The 18,556-nt window shown below is 44.0% G+C and overlaps 1 protein-coding gene across 5 annotated transcripts in view; it reads left to right on the top strand.

Annotated features, from left to right (window-relative positions):
* The first annotated feature begins 4,553 nt into the window (after positions 1–4,553).
* HERC4 (HECT and RLD domain containing E3 ubiquitin protein ligase 4) overlaps positions 4,554–18,556 on the top strand; it is a 29,503-nt gene continuing 15,500 nt past the window's right edge. For 2 of the 5 annotated variants that reach the window (XM_059476813.1, XM_059476810.1), the window contains exons 1-10: positions 4,556–4,686; positions 5,460–5,557; positions 6,792–7,081; positions 9,744–9,903; positions 10,952–11,028; positions 12,770–12,991; positions 14,866–14,957; positions 16,216–16,346; positions 17,007–17,167; positions 17,498–17,574. In XM_059476813.1, coding sequence (XP_059332796.1) covers positions 6,856–7,081; positions 9,744–9,903; positions 10,952–11,028; positions 12,770–12,991; positions 14,866–14,957; positions 16,216–16,346; positions 17,007–17,167; positions 17,498–17,574 — 1,146 coding nt within the window. In that variant the 5' untranslated portion in view covers positions 4,556–4,686; positions 5,460–5,557; positions 6,792–6,855. Of the gene's footprint in view, positions 4,687–5,329; positions 5,608–6,791; positions 7,082–9,743; positions 9,904–10,951; positions 11,029–12,769; positions 12,992–14,865; positions 14,958–16,215; positions 16,347–17,006; positions 17,168–17,497; positions 17,575–18,556 lie in introns of those variants that run through there. The other 3 variants (XR_009418863.1, XM_059476811.1, XM_059476812.1) reach the window with 3 other exon arrangements.

Here is an 18,556-nt window from a genome sequence, read left to right as displayed (position 1 = left end):
CCCTAACACATCTATCTTCCTACTTCCCTTCCTTCCAACACCCCTGTATTCCCACTGCCTGGAAGGTGGATTTTTTTTTTCCTCTCAAATCTCACTCCTTGTAAAGCAAAGGGCTTTAACATGCAGTAAGTGGGGTAGAGATAGAATGGAGTAGCAGGACAAAATCAGTCTGGCTCAATAGGAAGGGACTTTATCATGCTGTTTCTGATTTTCATATCAGCTCATTTTTTTCTTCCACTCCCAGCTATATTCCAGTAACAACAAACTCAGTTTTTGTGGATTTAATGTCAGCTCCCACCACACTCCTAGAAGAGACCACTGATGTAATTTTCACAGTTAAATTCCCTGAACCCCAATCCCCCTGAGAGAACAGGTCCCTCCTCCCCACCTCTGTTTACACGAGCACCTTTCCTTCTTCACGCTCAGCTCAGCCTGTGCCTGGGGTAAGACATTCCCCTGAACAATCCCACATGGAAATCTGCAAAGAAGCCAGGGGTGCTCACCATCAAGTGCTGTGGCCAGGCTGTGTGTGAGCCTCAGTCCTGCTCCTCTCCTGTGCTCTTTGTTCTCCTCAGGGCAGGCTGCTACCTTTCTGCCTGCTCTTTACGAAATAGTAAGAAGGCTAATTTTAGGGTGCTTCATCATGCTGCCTTGCAAAGACACAGTGTCATGTCAGAACCAGCAGCATGTGGCACCACTTGCAGCTATTTTATAAGCTGAGGTTCAGCCTGTTACCAAATCGGTCTCTGCAGGGCACAGCCCGCTCAATTATTGATGTTGTGTTCCTGAAGGATTGCATCTCAAAAATCAAAGGTCACTTTTGGCCTGACCAAAACCCAGTTTCATGACATGGGAACTGGTGTCTCAGCATCCATCTCTTAAACCAAAAAAACCCCAAAAGATTACATGGGAATTTTCGTGCTCAGTTAGCACCTGGCCTGCTGATCTATTTATAACAGAAAAATACATGTAATAGTGTGAAACATCACTGCAATAGGAAGAAAATATGCCACATGTGGGAAGGGGCTGCACTCCCAACACTCTGTGTAGGATGCTCAAAAATGTTCAGCATCTTGAGCCCCAGCCTGCAGGTGCCTCAGCACTTGTGTGGCTGCTGCCAGGGCACAGGGAGGCACTCAGTGCCAGCTGCTGTGGGCCCGGGGACACTGGATCCACAATGGGTTTGTGAATGCAGGAGCTTCATCCCCAACACAAAGGTCAGCTTCTTTCCTTCATTATAGACTTCATGTCCAGGGCTCTTCCTCACCCTTCACTGCTTTTTCATTTTATTGCATTCATCATCCTATGAATAGCTTTCCTTTGGCTATTTCAGCTATGGTTTGTGGCCTGAGAGAATGAGGGGAGTTGCAGGTTTTTGGTTTTACTTATCTTAATTTGAAGGTGTCTCCTCAGTTTTCCCTTAACCAGCTCCTTTTATCAGAGGCCTTGAGTTAACCACAGAACTTACAATGTCACCTGTTTAGTGTTTTTATAGTGATTTATGTTCACAAACAGGTAAAAAACTGTTCAGTTTGTTTCAGCATGTTGCCATCAATTAATAAATGAATTGTCTTACTGGCAAGCACATTTGCATTTGAGCTAACCAGAACAGTTTGTGAGCAGGGTGGGCAGAGAGAGAACTACAACACGCTGAGCTATGGGCATATAAAACACATCCTCTGTGTATGAAGCTCCCTGCATGGATACTGTGCAGAATCTAAGGATGAAATGGCATAAAACATCCCTTGTTTGTAAGCCTATTTGCATTTTAAAGCCTTTTCTTTGTCTTCATCAAGAATATTCTACACAAAGGCTTCACACAAAGGTGGGTAATTTCTCACAGCAAAATGCTGACATCTCGAATTTCACGTTATCAGCTGTTCTGGACACCCAGTTCTATTTTCTGTAGTCTGTGACACATCAAAGTATAAAGCAAAGGGGTTTGAAATCCAAATTGAAGTTTATAAAGTATGTCCTGGCTGTTGCCAGGAGAAAATGGAGGCAGAGAGCAGAGTCTGTCTCTGTTACTAACTACACAGAAAGTTTTATGCCCTAATACTGTAGCCTTCAAAAACTTTATATTAACTGAAAGATGTTTTCTAGTAATTGAGCATAAAGGACATATTAGTTAACCCTAGACACGATTATTCTCCCATTTGTGTATTATCTCAGTGGGGGATTAACTGGGGTACAATTTAAGAGCCACAATTGTGCTGACAGCTATCGCCAGGCAGTAGCCAAGCATTGCTATTTTAATAATGGCAGGGGAACTGAAAATAGGTTCCTGCTTGTTTTGTGACCATTAATAAGAAGACTGTGCAATGGTAACAGGAAACCCTCAGGGCTAAGGCACTTACAAGGAAACAAATTCCTTCCCTGAAGTTAAGCAGATTTACATTTCTTGTTTTCACTGGACTTTGCATCTCTGAGGTTTTATTTGCAGGTACTAGAAGGGACAATGGGAATTCTGAGGTGCAAGCACCCCACAGCTCCCCAGAGCACCGCAGAGCCCCATTGTGGCAGGTTCACACATCCTCTGCCCCCCTTGTGTGCCTTCAGCCCCACGGAGGGCATCCCATGAGGTTCTGAGGCATGGTAGCTAGCATATGGCCTCTCAGGCACTAAAAAGCACATTTGCTAAGATAAATGATAAGTGGAATAAAAACATGGCTCGTTCTTTATTTGAAGACACACTTGAATTATTCAATTTACAGTAATCTGATGTTAGGATTAATATAATTCTTTAAAATAAAATAGCTATGTCTATTGCAGAAGGAAGTTGAGATTTGTGCAACACTATGTTGTTTCATGCGTTATATATTTTTTTATTTAATGTGTTAAGCCAGTTATACCAAGTGACTTTTCCTTGTATAAAATTGTAGTGGGCATATAATGTTCTCTTCAAGTACTTGGGCATATCCCCCCATGCTGGTCAGAGGACACATTGCACAATGAATGCCAATATTTAAAATCCATTTCACAGAGTAGTTATTCACAGTTACTACTCCATTGGGATCACAAATAAAGGAAAAAGGAAGTTTAGAAGGTAAGAAATGAAACGTTTTCCTCCATTTTCTCTGTGTCACAGCTCCTGCTAACCTTTCAGTCTTAGATGCAGAATGGCAAAAGGCAAATCACTCACATTTCTCCTTTAAATAGCAAAACCGGGCATTTGTTGCCCTGAAAGTGCTGCATCATTTAGCCTGTGTCAGCTGTGCAGCAATCTCATTTTCCCTAGGTATGAATTTCCTATTTCTGGTTTGGATCTTTCCTGATGAATCTACAGCCACAAATCCTGAGGAGTGCTGGACAATCTTACCTATTTACATATACAGGAGTGTTTGACGGCTGGACCAAGACATCCCATTCCATTTACTGGGATTTTGTGAAATTATTTCCGTTTTACAAAAGGGCAGAAGGACACCAAGCACAGAACTTTCCTCACACACAGTTTGCAAAATCCCTTGCTGTGACGCGTGCCTGGTCCTGGCCTTTTTTCACTTCCCGACCTACATAAAGGTGGATCCTTCTGCAAAGAGGCTGCTAAATGAGGAAATCTCATTTCGATTGCCAACCCGGTCCAATTACGCAAATTGCAATGGATTTTCCTTCCAGTACCAAGCATAATACCAGGGAGAAAAAAAAGTTAAGAAATGTGTGTGCCGTGTAAACTTCTCCTTCAGCGGCTCCACTAGAGATACGCGTTCAGTGAAAAGAGACGTTTTACGGTGCCCATCGTGGGCATGGACACTGAGAGCAGCCTGTGAGCAGGCTGGCACGTTCCGAACGCTGCATTTCTTTCTGGGGAGGGCAGGGCAGAGCCCCAGAGCAGCCACGGGAGCGGGAGGCCGGGCAGGGCCGGCGCTGCCGGGGCTCCGATCGCCCGCGGGAGCCGCAGCCAGCTCCCACAGCCAACGACGCCTAATGGGAGCGTGGGGAGCAGTCTGTTCCTCCTGCACCCCCCGGCGGATCCAGCTCCTTCCCACTCGCTGAGCTCATTCTTCTCGTGCCCTCAGAGATCGAGCAGAGGCTGCCGCAGATCAGGAATAAGGATCAGCAACACGCGCCCAAGTGTCTGGAGAACTCTGCAAGGCGGACGAAACTCGCCATACGAAGACCTCTCCTGTGGGAGCTATCTGCCCCAGAACCCGCTCCAGCTTTTTAATTCTCAGTTTAAAACCTGCGATGTAACACAACGGCGGCTCTGTATTTTCGCGCTCACACTGTCCCCATGCCAAGGACGCGCACAGTTTCGGTCACCGCCGGAGGGAAGGGCCGAGCTCCGCGCCAGCCCCGAGCTCCGCGCTCCCCGAGCTCACGGGCAGGAGGAGAGCGTCCCTCCGGGGCTCCGCGCCTCACTCCGGCTGCCAGCTCCTCGCCCCGCCTCCGCACAGCCCAACGGCGGGAACCCAACCACGCGGTGCCTCCGAGCGCAACGTCCCTGTGGGGGCCCGGCCGAGCCCCGGTGACGGCTCCGCGCCGCGTCCCCGCCCCCGACCACGCGGCCGGGCGGGCGGTGGAGCGGGCGCTGCGGTCCCGCCCGCCGAGCCGGCGCCTGCGCGGCAGCGGCGGCCGGGCCCTGTCACCGCGCCCGGGGCTGCTCACGCTGCTCACGCCCCGGCCGTGGCCGGCGAGCGCCTGCGGTGGGCGGGCTGCGGAGGGCAGCGGAGCGCTTCGCTACCACCGGTGAGTCCCGCCGGGCCTCGGCGGAGCCGGGCGCCGCCGCCCTCGGGCCCCGCGGGGCGGACGGGAAAGTGGCCGGGGCCGCGCTCGGGCCGCGGGGCCCCAGGGCGGGACGCGGGAGCGGGGCGGGCCGGGCGGCGGCGCCGCGGGGCAGGTGCGGCCCGGGGCGGTTGGGCCCAGGCCGGGCGGCGCCGCGCTCGGGCCGCGGGGCACGGAGGGCTCCGGCCGCCGCCCCTCTCCGCCGCCGGGCCGCGCCCGGCGCTCCCTGCGCGGCTCAGCGCCGCGGGCCCGGGGAGCCGAGCCCCGCCGGGGGAACGCGGGGCCACGGCGAGCGCCGGGCGGGCGGGGTCCCCTCACGGGCACGGCCTGAGCGCTCCGGCAGCCGCCGCAGCCCGCGAGAAGCGTCCAGGCGCTTCCCGGGCGCCCGCCCGCGGCCCGGGGCGAGTGCGGGGCTGCCCCGGCCGGTTCCGGTGCCCACACCGGGCAGCGCCCGCACGAGCGGGGGTACCCGGCCCTGGCCGCCCCAGTTGGCTCTGATGGCCACGCACAGCGGTGGAAGAGTGCCGTGATTTGAGATCAAAGTACAGAACTTTGGCTACTGGCTCTTAAATGATGCAAAACAAAACAACCCCGCCTTCCGTGGAGATACATATAGAGTTTAGCAGAAAGGAGAACTTTTCTTATTTTTTTCCCCTGCTGGAGATGGAGATAAATCTTGACTGTAGAAATCTCGAAGAACTATAGTGATACATCTTTTCTGATTTCTTGTGTTGCAGGTTGAAGCAAGTCACCGCTCCAGATGTGTGACATGTGCTGCTGCATAGCTATGGCTTAACTGAAGACGTCTTGGTTTCGATGTCCCCTTCTGAATGTGGTAGGATATAGCTAGGGAAATATTTGATCATGCCTCACCTCCTGAGATAGGTAAACAGAATGCAATATATTTTAAGCTGTTTGGCTGTTTTGGTTCGGTATTGCTTTAGGGTTTTTTTTATGCGGTCCCAAAATTAAGTGTCTTGTTTATTGCATTTTGTCTTTTGCAGAGAAAAATAGTTTATCCGGTTGTGCTGGCAAGAATTCTGCCCTTTGGTGTACGTAACGCTTAGATGTTAAGTGTTGGCTTGCTTCTCCGAGCCGTTTGGGATTTAGGTAGTTTATACATGTTATAACCCTGCAGAATAATGGTCACAGATGAAAATTTGTAGTAATTTCTCATTAGATTACATTGACTTTTAAATTGCTCTGAAAATGCAGAAAAACTTGCTATCATGGAAACGGGGTATGATTAGTAGAGAAAATTTTGTCACCGATTTTTTGTTGTATGCACTGCTGCAAATGAAAGAGAAGGGCAGCTTTGAATCCTTTCCAAAAAGGTGCAGAGTCTGTCAGCACAAATACTGATAATTGTAATTTGGGGATTAGGGGTGTGGACTTGCTTGGGGGAGCTGGTGTACGTGGCCTGCTGCTGCTGCAGAGTAACTGAAGCTGTAGCTGATTGCAGTGCAGGACTGGGGACTTGAGTTTCAGCTCTTTATTTTCTTTTAGATTGTGAGTTCAGTTGACTCCTAGTTGTTTAAATGCAACGACTGACACAGCATGTTGTACTTTGTGTTGCATAACTGGATTGATCAGAGCTGAGCACTTTTTTCCAAGCTGTGAGTCAAGTGTTGTTTTTGGTGATGATCTTGAGGCCGTGCACAGCCCTTGCTGGAGTCGTGCAACTCCTCAAGTAAAGAAAGTAGCCTGCACTGTCCCCTTGGAAGATAGCTGGAGTCGTTTCCACTGGCTGGGACTGGCTGCAACTGCAAGTTTGTATAAATCTGAATAAGGGATTAAAGAAGTTCTACGAAGAATGATGTTTTAAGTTTTTGAAACAAAGTTATGCAAAACCAGTGACCTGCACATCTTAAAAGTTGTATCTGAAAGCATTTTACTGCAGAGTTAAGGCAAATCCTGTCCAAGAAAGCAAATCACACTCTTAAAAATTGTTCAGGGTTTGAATACATTGGTATAGAGAAAGTGAGCTCATGGATTACATGCTGTGTAGAAAGTCATGTAAATGCTGGGGACAATACTGAAAAATGTACGTTTTCCTTTTTTCTCAACAGCTACGCAGAAGGAATATTCTAGAAAAGTGAAGTTGGAAGATCTCTGATAACAAGAAGTGTAAACATGTTGTGCTGGGGCAATGCATCTTTTGGACAGCTTGGATTGGGTGGAATTGATGAAGAGATTGTTTTAGAACCCAGAAAAAGTGACTTTTTCCTAAATAAAAGGGTCAGAGATGTAGGATGTGGACTGAGACACACTGTTTTTGTCCTGGATGATGGGACAGTTTATACATGTGGATGCAACGATCTGGGACAACTAGGGCACGACAAAGGCAGGAAAAGACCCGGTAAGTTTAGAAGTGATGAATTGTGGGGATTCTGTGGGGTGGTGGGTGTGGCTTTCGTTTTGTTGTGCTTCATCAGAGCCAAGATTACCCAAGTGTCTGCATGGAGCAAACTCATGCCCAGCAGTTCTTCCAAGAAGGGACATCTTTTTGACTGGAAAAGCATTGCTTTGTGGGATGGGTTCTGGTGAAGCTGGAAACACACAGCTGTGAAACATGGCAGTCCCCCCATATTTTTGCATGCTGTGCAGCTGGACACTGCCACTAGTTTTTATTTCAACCATGGATGTGAGAGACTCAGTGATGTTTTTACTCTCAAGGGGAGCTGAGCTGCTGCAGTCCATGGGTTGGTGTTGTACTTCATGTATGGGTTTGGCTGTTGGACTGTGGTGGAAATGAGTATTTGGGATATCACTGCAGGGAAACATGCAGTTTTTAGTTGTCTAATACGTGGTGTACAGCAGGTCTGATTGAAGCAATGTTCTCTTTTTGTGAGAACTAAAAATAAAACTTTTGATAAAAGACTTATCAGCACAAGCAGCGCTACGGGGAGAGGATGCGGAGAAGCCTAAAGGATGCTGTGTAACACTTCTTTGGGCTTTTTTCCTTCCCACCTCTGTTTGGTGTGTGTTTGTGCTCCCTCCTAGTGCAGTTCTGAGCAGAGCTGGGTAAACATCTTGCAGGGACTGCAGAGGAGTGTGCACATGGGCTCCCTTCAGAGCTTGCATGTGAGTCATAGCTGGTGCTGAGAGCCAGGAACAGAGCTGCTCACTCTGCTCACAGCACAGCAGACTGGGAAGGCTGACTGAGACTTGCTGCTAATCACTCCTAGAGCACTTTCACAACTTGCTTGGCTCAGTGTTTGCCACAAATTTTTCAAATGGAAATGAGGTGTCACGGGGTATTTTAGTAGTTCTCCTTTACACAGTTTGAGTTTTGGTGCCAATTAAAGATTTTCTTGATTTTTTTTTAACTAATGTGGACTTCTGTTGGGAAACAGTATGTGGATATTAAAGCTGATAAACTTTAATCCTGTGCAAACATCTGCTTCATGAACATGAAGAGAAACTCAGCATGTCAAACTTACTCTGACTGCTTGTTGCCCACTTTAAAAATTTTGCTGAATTGTCTTTTAGTCTAAAGGTTACAATGAAAATATCTGACATTTAATTTGCATGACCTTTCATATGTAATGGACCTACTTGCATTTTTTTGTAACATGCTCAGACACACGAGGATTGTAATGTCCTCCCTAATCTTGCTTTCACCCAGAGGTTACTGATAATTCTGCTGAGTGTTGTATGAAGTCAGAGCATTGGGATAGCTTCAGTTGCACAGCCCAAAGAGGCTTGGTATCTTTATAGATGGGTGGATGCTCTCCTTTAAATGTGTTCCTGCTAACTGAAGATAATTTTGTTGCTGACTGGGTGTCTTTGCTGCCTCCTTGTCCCACTGCCTTTCTTCTTGTCTCCTCCTAGAGCTCTGCTTGCCACGGGCACTGCATGGCTGTTCCTTAACCCGTTTGAGGCAGTCGGGCTGGCTGGTCCAGCAGCTGGGCGAGATTGCCCGAGCTCATCTGTGTGCTGGTGCCCCAGTGGAGAGTGCCTCCATGACCTCTCCCACTGGCAGGGCTCTCATGGCTCAATTGGGGTGGCAGCCTCTTCAGTCAGACCAGCTGGGTGTAATAAAAAGAACTTATATCTGCTGCCTGTGTCGGTTTATTTTGGAAGCTGAGTGCCTGTCGTGCTGCAGATAATGTGAGCTACTGTTGTGAAGCTGACTTGGGCTGGGCTGTGTTTAGGGTGCCCATAGCATTGACAATACACAGGCTTTTCCAGTGCTGTGCCATTCTCAGGCTGGGATGGAGTTTGTGTTTGAAAACTGGGAGTAAAATGTCCAAGCAGTCCCTTATTTAAGGGAACTGTTAAAAATTCTAGCCTTAATGACAGGCCCTGGTGATATTTCTCTGCTTTACTTATTGCTGGAATTGGAATGTTATTCTGATCACAAATCATAAGCCCAAAACCAAGCTTTGAGTGTTTCCAAATGCATTGGTGCAGGCTCCTGGAAAAAAATCAGAGATATTTTAGTGTGTGCTTTTCAGAGGTGTCACTGTGTGTCTAGAAAAATTACTCTTTAGGATCCATTTCCACAGTATTTTGCATTATAAAGAAGACATTGTGTAGCTCATTGCAAAATCGGTAGCTTTAGTCTGTAATTTGCCCTGCCTTGTTTTGCAGGCTCTTTCTTAATGATGAATAGGTGAATTTAATTTGCTGTGGTGGAATGTTTTCCTCTTACATAATGTTTTACACGTGTAGTCATTTGACAGTAATCTATTTGCCCTTACTGTTAATTGAGTTTCTGCACTCATTTTCAGATGGCAGCGTTAGAGGGATCTGTCAGGATTGAGGTGCAGGTTTTGTGCACTTTGTGCATTGCTCCAGAAACACTCATTACCTGGTTACTTCAGGGTGTCAAATTTAACTCATTTCTCTAGAATTGCATAATTGCATGTTTGTAATTTTAAATAAAGGGTGTTTCAGCAGAACTTATGGGCTTAGTTGATGTCTTAGTACTGTGTAAACTGTTTGGAGCAAGCCTAGCTTGTTAGTAGCTTTTATTTTTTTTTTAACCAACTAATTTTATTTATTCCCTTTTTTAGAGCATGTTGGTGCACTGGATGCCCAAAATATTGTAGCTGTGTCATGTGGAGAAGCCCACACTCTTGCATTAAATGACAAAGGTCAGGTATATGCTTGGGGTCTGGCTACTGATGGACAGCTTGGCTTGCCAGGAACAGAGGAATGCGTCAGAGTGCCCAGGTTAAAAATAGTACATGATAATTTGCCTTTTTTTTTAAATAATGTGCTTAAATCACATTGGTTAAGCTATTCTGTTGTTACAGGTAAAGCCATATAAATATGGAAAATGTATATTAGCTATGACACTTGAATGCTGTGTGTGGACAGTTTCCTTTCTCAGAAACTCTTGTGAGAAATGTCTTACAGGTGTGCTTGGTTTGTTGCTTTTTGGGGTGTTTTGTTTGTTGGTATTTTTAATAGTCCTCCCCCAACAATAAGACTTGCATTGGAAAAGTAGGATGGGTATTTTAAGAGTATGAATGCCATTTAAGAGAAGTTGAAGAGAAGTAGTGTGTTAAACTTTCAATGTGAAGAAGGTGCATTTGCTGTCCTATCTTTGTACTTCAGTTTTCAGCCCAAAGCTTTTCAGCTGTGATTGAATAATACACCTTCTAGTTAAAAAAATTCACGTTGGCCAGGGTTGTTTTCAGAATGCCATAAGCATTGCAGCTACCTGAAGTCCACAGACAAAAGTAACAATTCCTTGGAACCTTAGTAATTCATACTAAAAATGTTCTATCTGCATCCAATTTAAATGCCCACAGGCCCTTAGAAACTTTTTTCTCATCCCGAGTGGAAAGCATTATTAGTTTTACTGCACATGTGCATGTATTTGCAACTTCTTTGGAATATTGTGCAATATGTATTACGTTTGTAAACTGAAGTTTTGGAAACTGGAAAGTAAGAATGAGTTTCTTCTTGAATGCTGTGTTCATTCCTCCCTTCAGCTGTGTGAGATCACCTTCACAGCATGTGAACCTCCCTGATTCTTCATTATGGACTTTTACAGACTTGATCTATTTGAAAATAAGGCAGAACCTGACCTTAGAAGGTTTAGAAGAAAAGCAGTTTTGTCTTCAGATTTTACTAATTAGCATCTAATTAAAGTTGGCATGTTTAGTACACTTCAGTAAAAAGGATTCACATTTTGTATATTACCCTTTATTTCATACCATGAAGTAAAGCTTCATTGTAGCTTAATTGTTTCTCTGTTTTCTTACTCCAATAGAAATATTAAAAGTTTATCAGAGATCCAGATTGTCCAAGTTGCTTGTGGTTATTATCACTCACTAGCACTCTCAAAAGGTAAGCCAGATCCTCCTGAAGTTTTGTGTAATTTCATACCAGGGAATTCAAATGTTTTCAAGATATATTTTATCTTTTTTTTTCATTATTAAACATACTACCACTTAGCACAGATGGGATTTCAGGTTGGTAGGGGCTCTGTAATTTAATGATGGAAGCTGCCATTTGAAAAACAAATGTAGAAACAGATGTTGAGTTGTGCTTTTATTTCTTCAGGGTGTGTGTTTATGTTGGTTTTTTTCTCATAATTTGGCTCTCATGTGACTTCCTTTTTATTTTGTTTCTTTTTCTTGGTCCCAAATCTTTCACACTGGTCTGTTTTAACCTGTAACCTCAAGTTACTGAGGCTGGCAGGAGTGACTTCCTTGTGTGCTTTATTATGGCAAAGCCTCTGGGTTTTGGTGCTTCCATAGTTAAAATTCCATATCACATACAAGCCACCTTTAATGTTTCTTAACAATGTGTGTTTAAAATATGAGCCAAATAACTGTGGAGAGGCAGGTGTTCGTTGAACTCTGACTGATGTTTATTCTTTAAATCCAGTAGTTTATACTGTTTATATGTGCCTGGGTTCTGTGTGTGACTCTTCATGGGCTCATATTGAGCAATTCCTGTGCCATTATGAATTCCCAGGTGTAATTATCATTATAACCCAGGGGAATGCCTTTGTTTCAGGGCAGGCAGAGCTTTAGGAGTAACCCTTTGCCTGAGTTAAGATCTGCAGCAGAGTTGTGAGTTGAGTTGTCGAGTGTTCCGTTGGTCAGAGGTGCGAGAATGTCACAGGAATTTGTGATTTGAAATTTAAATAGTCACAGGCTTCCAGTAGAGCATCACTGTTTTATTGCCAGGTCATGGGTTTGCAGCTCTGTGTCTGTTCTTGGCGTGGGCTGTAGGGTGTTTTGGGTTAGTTGTTAATATAAATAAGTAAAATCTGAGACCCGTACTCCAGAGGATGGGTTTCATTGTTTCCCCATCTTGATAAAACTGTTACTGGAAAGGTGGAGATGGGAGAGGCGTGGGAAGCATTTTGAAGGTAACATTGCTCTTGAAAACGTTTCATGTCAGCAAAAGTAAATTATTTTGTGTTTGGATGTTGATCTTTAGGATAGTAAATACCTTGGCAAAACATTGGTTGTTCAAGAGAGTGTTTTATTTTAGAAGCAGTTTTAACATCAATAGGTCTTTGATTGTCATTCTTTAAAATGTTTTTCTCTGTAAATTATCAAGTGACATTATAAATCTTGTGCTTCAGTGATCATGTAATGAAGACAGTATTTAAAAATATACATCTCTTAAATTGTCTGTCAAAATTTAAGTATCTTACCTTAGAAAACCTTAAATGAGGCTTTTGATTGGAAGCAGGAAAATTTTCCATGTCCATCTTCGGCAGATGTCTGCATAAACATCTGTGCAGCAGAGGAGCTTCCCAGGGAGCAGTGCCTTGCTTTGGAATAACCAAGCTCAGTAGATCTGCACCGTGGAAACAGGAATGTTAAGAGCAGTTTGGAAGGGCTTGAATGTGATTTAAATACTTCCAGTCTGATTAAGTGCTTGAGTTGAATGCCTGCAAATTACACAAGAATGCTCAGCTTCACAAGTCAGTAATTTGTATGCATTTTCAAACTCAAAAGTTTTGGAAGAGTGACAGTCTAACTTTTAGCTTTTCTTACAGTGGATAAACATTGTATTATTAAACTGTATTAATTGTGTTTCTTGGTTGTTTATTTTTTCCTTCCAACAGGAAGTGAAGTGTTTTCCTGGGGACAAAACAAATATGGCCAGCTGGGCCTAGGTTATGAGTATAAAAAACAAACCTCCCCACAGATGATTAAATCTCTGCTGGGAATCCCTTTTGCACAGATTGCAGCAGGAGGAGCTCACAGCTTTGTGCTGACTCTTTCTGGAGCCATCTTCGGATGGGGACGCAACAAATTTGGGCAGCTGGGTGTTAATGATGACACAGGTAAGGAGGCATTGCCTCAGGGGGGTTTGGATGGTGAATCTGAGGTGAGCAGTGTTCTGGAAAGGAGCAGACACAGCTGGGGTGTGCCAGTGCCACGTGGGATGGCACACACAGGGCACAGAGGTGTTTTCCTCAGTGTAGTGGGAATGCTGGCAGTGCTGTGCTGAAGCTCTTGCCCGCTTCACTTGTATTCTTTGCCTGTCATTTAATGGGATTGAATTGAAATACTGTGCAGTAGTTACAGTTTGAACTGAATTTAAGTGAATGAAATTGCTTGGCAAAAGCAGCAATCTGTCACAACTAATTGGTTGTCCTTAGTAGTCACATTTAGGCCATTTCCATATTTTAGTGCCATTTACTTTTACATTCCTTTGTCAGGCCACTTTTGATAATCATTCACAATTTTTGGCTAACCGTTTCCAAAATTTCCTCTGCTGGGTGGATGACCCCTCAATGATTTTTATCAAATGGTTGGATTAGACAAAAAATTCTTTTTTTGGTTGTATTGTGTTACATGCACAGTATGTGCTCAGAGGGCTCCAGGGTGACAGTATTTGCTGTAATACACAGTTTAATAGTGGATAATCTGTAGATGGTTTCATGAGTTCAGATTTGCTTACTGATTGATTGTTGTCAACACCATTTAAAATAGGGAAAATGGGTTGTAAATAAAATACTCTTCTGAATGCCTTAAAAATTGCCACATTCATGTAATAAGAGAATTACAATTATTTTTCAGAAATCATGGGAGACTTCAGTTGCTCCTACATATTCTTTGGAATGTGTGTAACCCTAGGTTTTATCACTTCTCAGTGTCTTCATAGGGTTTCTTGCAGACATGTTAGCATGCCTGACAGGTTTTAAGACATTAGCACTGACATTTTAGAGTTGCCTTTGTGCAAAGTTGACAAAGTTGACTTGTCCTAGCGATGGAGGGAAGTTATGCTTGCTTCCTGTTTGTTCAGAGCTCCACTCTGTCATGCAGTCTGTAACATTAAAATGTGTATAAATTTACTTTCCAAAGAAGCCCGACTGACACTGATGCCAAGATGATTTTTTGCCTTTTTTATCTACTTTCTGTGTATCCTCAGTGTTCTTAGCATTCCTTAAGCCTGATAACTTGGCATAGTGCTGGGATTGTGTCAGGCCAAACATCCTGAGGGCCTTGCAGCAGGAGGCTGGAGAACCCTACACGATCTTGGGAAACACCTCTGGAACACACCCTGTGGAACAGAGATTTGGCCCATCCAGGGTAGAATTCCACACGTGGGGGAATAGCACAGCATTCATCCAGGCCTCCCATTGGGGCATCCTTGGTAGAAATGCTGATTTGTAAGGTCTGTAAATGGCACAGGGGGTCTGTCATGTGTGAGCATTGCAGCACATTCACCTTGGCCAGTAAGGATCCTAATTAAACACTGAGGTAAAACCCCTTATCCCTTAGCTGGGTCTGGCTCTCCATTTTTGGGACCAAGGAAAAGGTGTCAATACCAACTTACAGGAACATTTTAAAACATGAAACACGTAAACAATTCATTTCAAACACAGAAACAATGATAATTTATCTTTTCTCATGGCCAGTGCCAGGTCTAATGTAATGTTCCATATTTAGTTGTCTGTGTATTGACACATGATCCTGTGCTAGTGAAAATGAGGGCATGGGCCACAAACTTTTTCAGTGTCATAGTCCCTGTCTTATTCTGTAGTAACACTTCCATCTCCAGGATCCATAAACCCAGTTGTGGTGATTGTGTTATGTTAACAAATTTTAACTGCTTGATTGGGTAGAATCAAATTGGAATACATAAGCAAAACTATTTGGGTTTTGATTTTTATTGTCAAAATAAGTGACCTTTCTGTATTAAACCTTTCAGACAGGTATGTTCCTACCCTGCTCAAGTCCCTGAGAAGTCAGAAGGTTGTTCATATATGTTGTGGAGAGGATCATACTGCTGCCCTTACAAAGGTACAGAACTTTAGAATATGTTTATGCTCCAATTTTTTAATGTTTCCATTGAAGGAGAAGATGCTACCTGAACAGGAAATAATAAACTAAATTCTAAATAAAATTTCTTGTAAATTTGTGGGATTAAGTTGAGGAAAGATTGGAAGAATGGTTAAATATTTGAAAAAAATTACCAAATACAAGCAATCTTTATTTCTAAATGCTTATTTTCCTTTTTCATGCATAGAAGTTAACTCCAAAGGTACTTTAAAGCTGATGGGCTGGGTTGAGGTACTGAATGTACTGTGAATGTTTGCAGAGATTGCCACCCATGTGCATGGCTCCAGTGTCCCTGCAGAGCCAGGGGCTCACACACCTTTTGTAGGCAGTTAATTAATTAATTAGTATATTAACCAACACTTCTAATGTTTAAACCAAAAATATTTTCAGAAATTACACACCTTACCTCACAACAACTTTGAAACTGTGTGTGTGTGAGCATTCTCCAAGTCCTCCTGAAGCTCAGAAGAGCCTGGCACTGTTTGCTGTCCTGCCTCAGTGACTGAGGCTGTTGGGTTTCCTCAGTGCAGTTCTGGTGATGGTTTCCAGCTGAGGGCCTGGCTGATGCAATTAGATTTGAAAGAAACAGTCACAATTTCAAAGCATCTGAAAATGGCAAGTTTCAAAGTTGTTGTGAGGTAAGGTCTACAATTTCTGAAAATACTTTGGTTTAAACGTTAAAGGTGTTGGTAATTTCTTGATTAATCAAAAACTCTTCAAAAATTACATGCCTCACAACAATATTGAAATTTCTGGTTTCTTATGCTTTCAAATACTGAGGCTGTTTCAGCCATACTGTGGATCATCTGCTGAGCAGGGCAGCTTCCTGCTGGCTAATCACTTCAGCATTTGTCATCTGAGTTTCAAAGCTGAAGTGTACTTTTAATAGTGGGAGTTTGTTCATCAAGAAAACTGGAAAAGAGGGAAAATGAGGATTAGGATCTGTAAATGACACAAGTTAATGGCAGGACTGTTGTATGATAATAAGGAAATTAGATGAGTCTGATTTAACACAAGTGAGGTAATGTTTCATAGCTGTGCCATGTTGTCATAACTCCAGTTAACTTGCAATTCTTCTGTGTCTCAGAACTCTGTTCATTTTCTGTCCTTTCCCTGCAATGCCAAAATCACCAGAAAAGATTTATTAAACCCCTATTTCTGTGAAGTTTCTTGTTCTGAGATATATGATCATATTAATGTAAAATATTTATTTGTTTAGGAAGGTGGGGTTTTCACATTTGGAGCTGGAGGCTATGGCCAGCTGGGACATAACTCTACCAGCCACGAGATAAATCCCAGGAAAGTTTTTGAGCTCATGGGGAGCGTTGTCACACAAATCACCTGTGGCAGGTAAGGTCTATTCTGTGCTAACCCTGTGACTCCTACACATAACTTGTTTTGTATAAAACTTTATGTGTATGGCAATATGAAGTGGGGGTTTTCTTAGCCTTTGTGGTCAGGGAAGACAAAATGACCCCTAACAAAAGATATTTAGTGATGTTTTGGGGATTCTAAAAGCATTGATAGAAGAGCTAAAGGAAGTTGTGTATTTGAGAGGCTGTGATTTTCTAAACTGGCAGTGTGAACAATAGTGTGAGCTGTGAGAGTTTGTTGCTGTCACTTCATTTCCTGTTGAAGAACAAGTGTGTTTGGGAAAGTACAAAGCAGTTTACACAAATTGCCAGCTGGTTCTTTACAGGCCTGTGGTGGGAGAGGGGCAATCAGGATGGGAAGGGAAAGGAGGTGGGGGCAGTCTCTAGACATTCATTTCTGATACGCTCTAAAGGTCAGCCAGGGGCTGGGCACTGGCAGCTCCATTCTGGGAACCTTTCCATACAAAAGGAGGGGTGCCTGTTGGAGTGTGGGTGGAATATTGCCAGTGGCAGGGCATTGCAGGGAGTGTTGGGCAGGACAGGACCTTTCACACCCCGCTGAGCCCAGTCCTGGCCAGGCCTGCTCAAAGCTGCTTCCAGGGCTTAGGTTTGTGGTACTGAATTCTCTTTGCCCTAGGCAGCACACCACTGCATTTGTCCCTTCTTCTGGAAGAATTTACTCCTTTGGACTGGGAGGCAATGGGCAGCTGGGCACAGGGACCACCAGTAACAGGAAAAGTCCCTTCACAGTGAGAGGAAACTGGATTCCCTTTAGTACTCAGTGCCCAATGAGCACAGGTAAGCACCAGCTGATGCATTTACTGCTTGGTTGCCTGTTCCTTTGTAGGGCTTGAAATTTTTGAGTTTTAAACTGATTATGGGCTGTAATCATTTTTCCCAAACAGTCTGATTGTGCTCTGGGTTCCTGCTGTAGGAATTGCATGCCTGTGGCTGGTGGGTGGGGGCCTCTGGTAGCACCAGACCTAGAACTTACCTCAGGGAGAGATGGCCATTGTATCATTAACTGGTGTTTCAGTGTGTTGGATCAAGGTTCTGCCACAAGGGAACCTTTCTGTTACCCAGTGTTGATTGCAGTATCTCAATTTCACATTTTTATTCCTCTTGCAGACAGTGAGGAGTGCTACTGTGTAAAGAGAATTTTCTCTGGTGGGGACCAAAGTTTTGCACACTACTTTTATCCACAGGTAACAAATTAAGTGTAATTTGGTTCCAAAGCTTGTGAAAGTTGGATTTTAGTTTTTTTGGATGCATTTTAAACTATTTTGATGTTGAAGGTGCGTGTGACTGTAAAGTTTGTTGGAGCAGTGTGGAAGCAAAAGGCACCAAGTCAAGGTAGCAGCTGGAGGACTTGGATCCAGTTAGTGTGTGTTAGCTGTCAGAAATCATGTGAGATTGAGACTTTTTTGGCATAAGCTTTTTTCTTGATGGATGAATGCACTTCTTTGCATGTCTTAAGGGAAGAGTTGATTGAATATTTGAGCTCTTTGCTCCTTGCCCAGTCCTCCTCATACCTCCTTTGGTGTCTTCTGCTCTGTGGCCATTTTAATGTACCACAGTGGCAAGGAAACAAATGGAGCTTTTTGCTAAAAATTACTGCTGGTGACATAGTTTATGTCAGTTTTATCACAGTCTTAAAGCTTACATTTTAAAGTAACAAGAATTGATCTGTTTAAATTCTGCTACCTACAAGAGTCTAGAAGGACTTTACAGTAAAAGTGGCAATGTGGAAGTGTGATGGAAGGAAAATGCTGTTGGGGGATGAGTTGGGAGAGAAAATAAAAACAAGGTGAAGATTCATGGGACTGTTTCCAGTACAGCTCAGCAGATATTAGACCATGGGGATTAATGAAGCATCAAGAGTTCAGTATGTAGGGTGAAAACTAATTTGGACACAGGGGAAAATGGATTTTAGTGGGGAAGCATGCTTATGAAGAAAAACTGAGTGCAGGTCAGACTTGCAGCAGTGCTTTGTGCTCACAGCCTGTTCTGGGTGTACAGAATCAGCAGTTTTTCTAGGATTGACTTGTTGGATTCTCTGTCTAAATTCTGGTAGAGTTTTAACCATTGCTGTATTTGAGAGAAACTTGCTTAGCAGGTGTAAACCTGAAGATTGCTTATAATAGAGATTCAAAACTTGTCTATTAAAGCTTCCTTAATAACTTTATG

This window comes from Ammospiza nelsoni, chromosome 8 (genome assembly GCF_027579445.1).
Source record: "Ammospiza nelsoni isolate bAmmNel1 chromosome 8, bAmmNel1.pri, whole genome shotgun sequence".
In the NCBI taxonomy this organism is placed as follows: Eukaryota; Metazoa; Chordata; class Aves; order Passeriformes; family Passerellidae; genus Ammospiza; species Ammospiza nelsoni.
The sequence above is the reverse complement of the archived record's forward strand: the minus strand, read 5'-3'. Positions and strand labels throughout refer to the sequence as shown.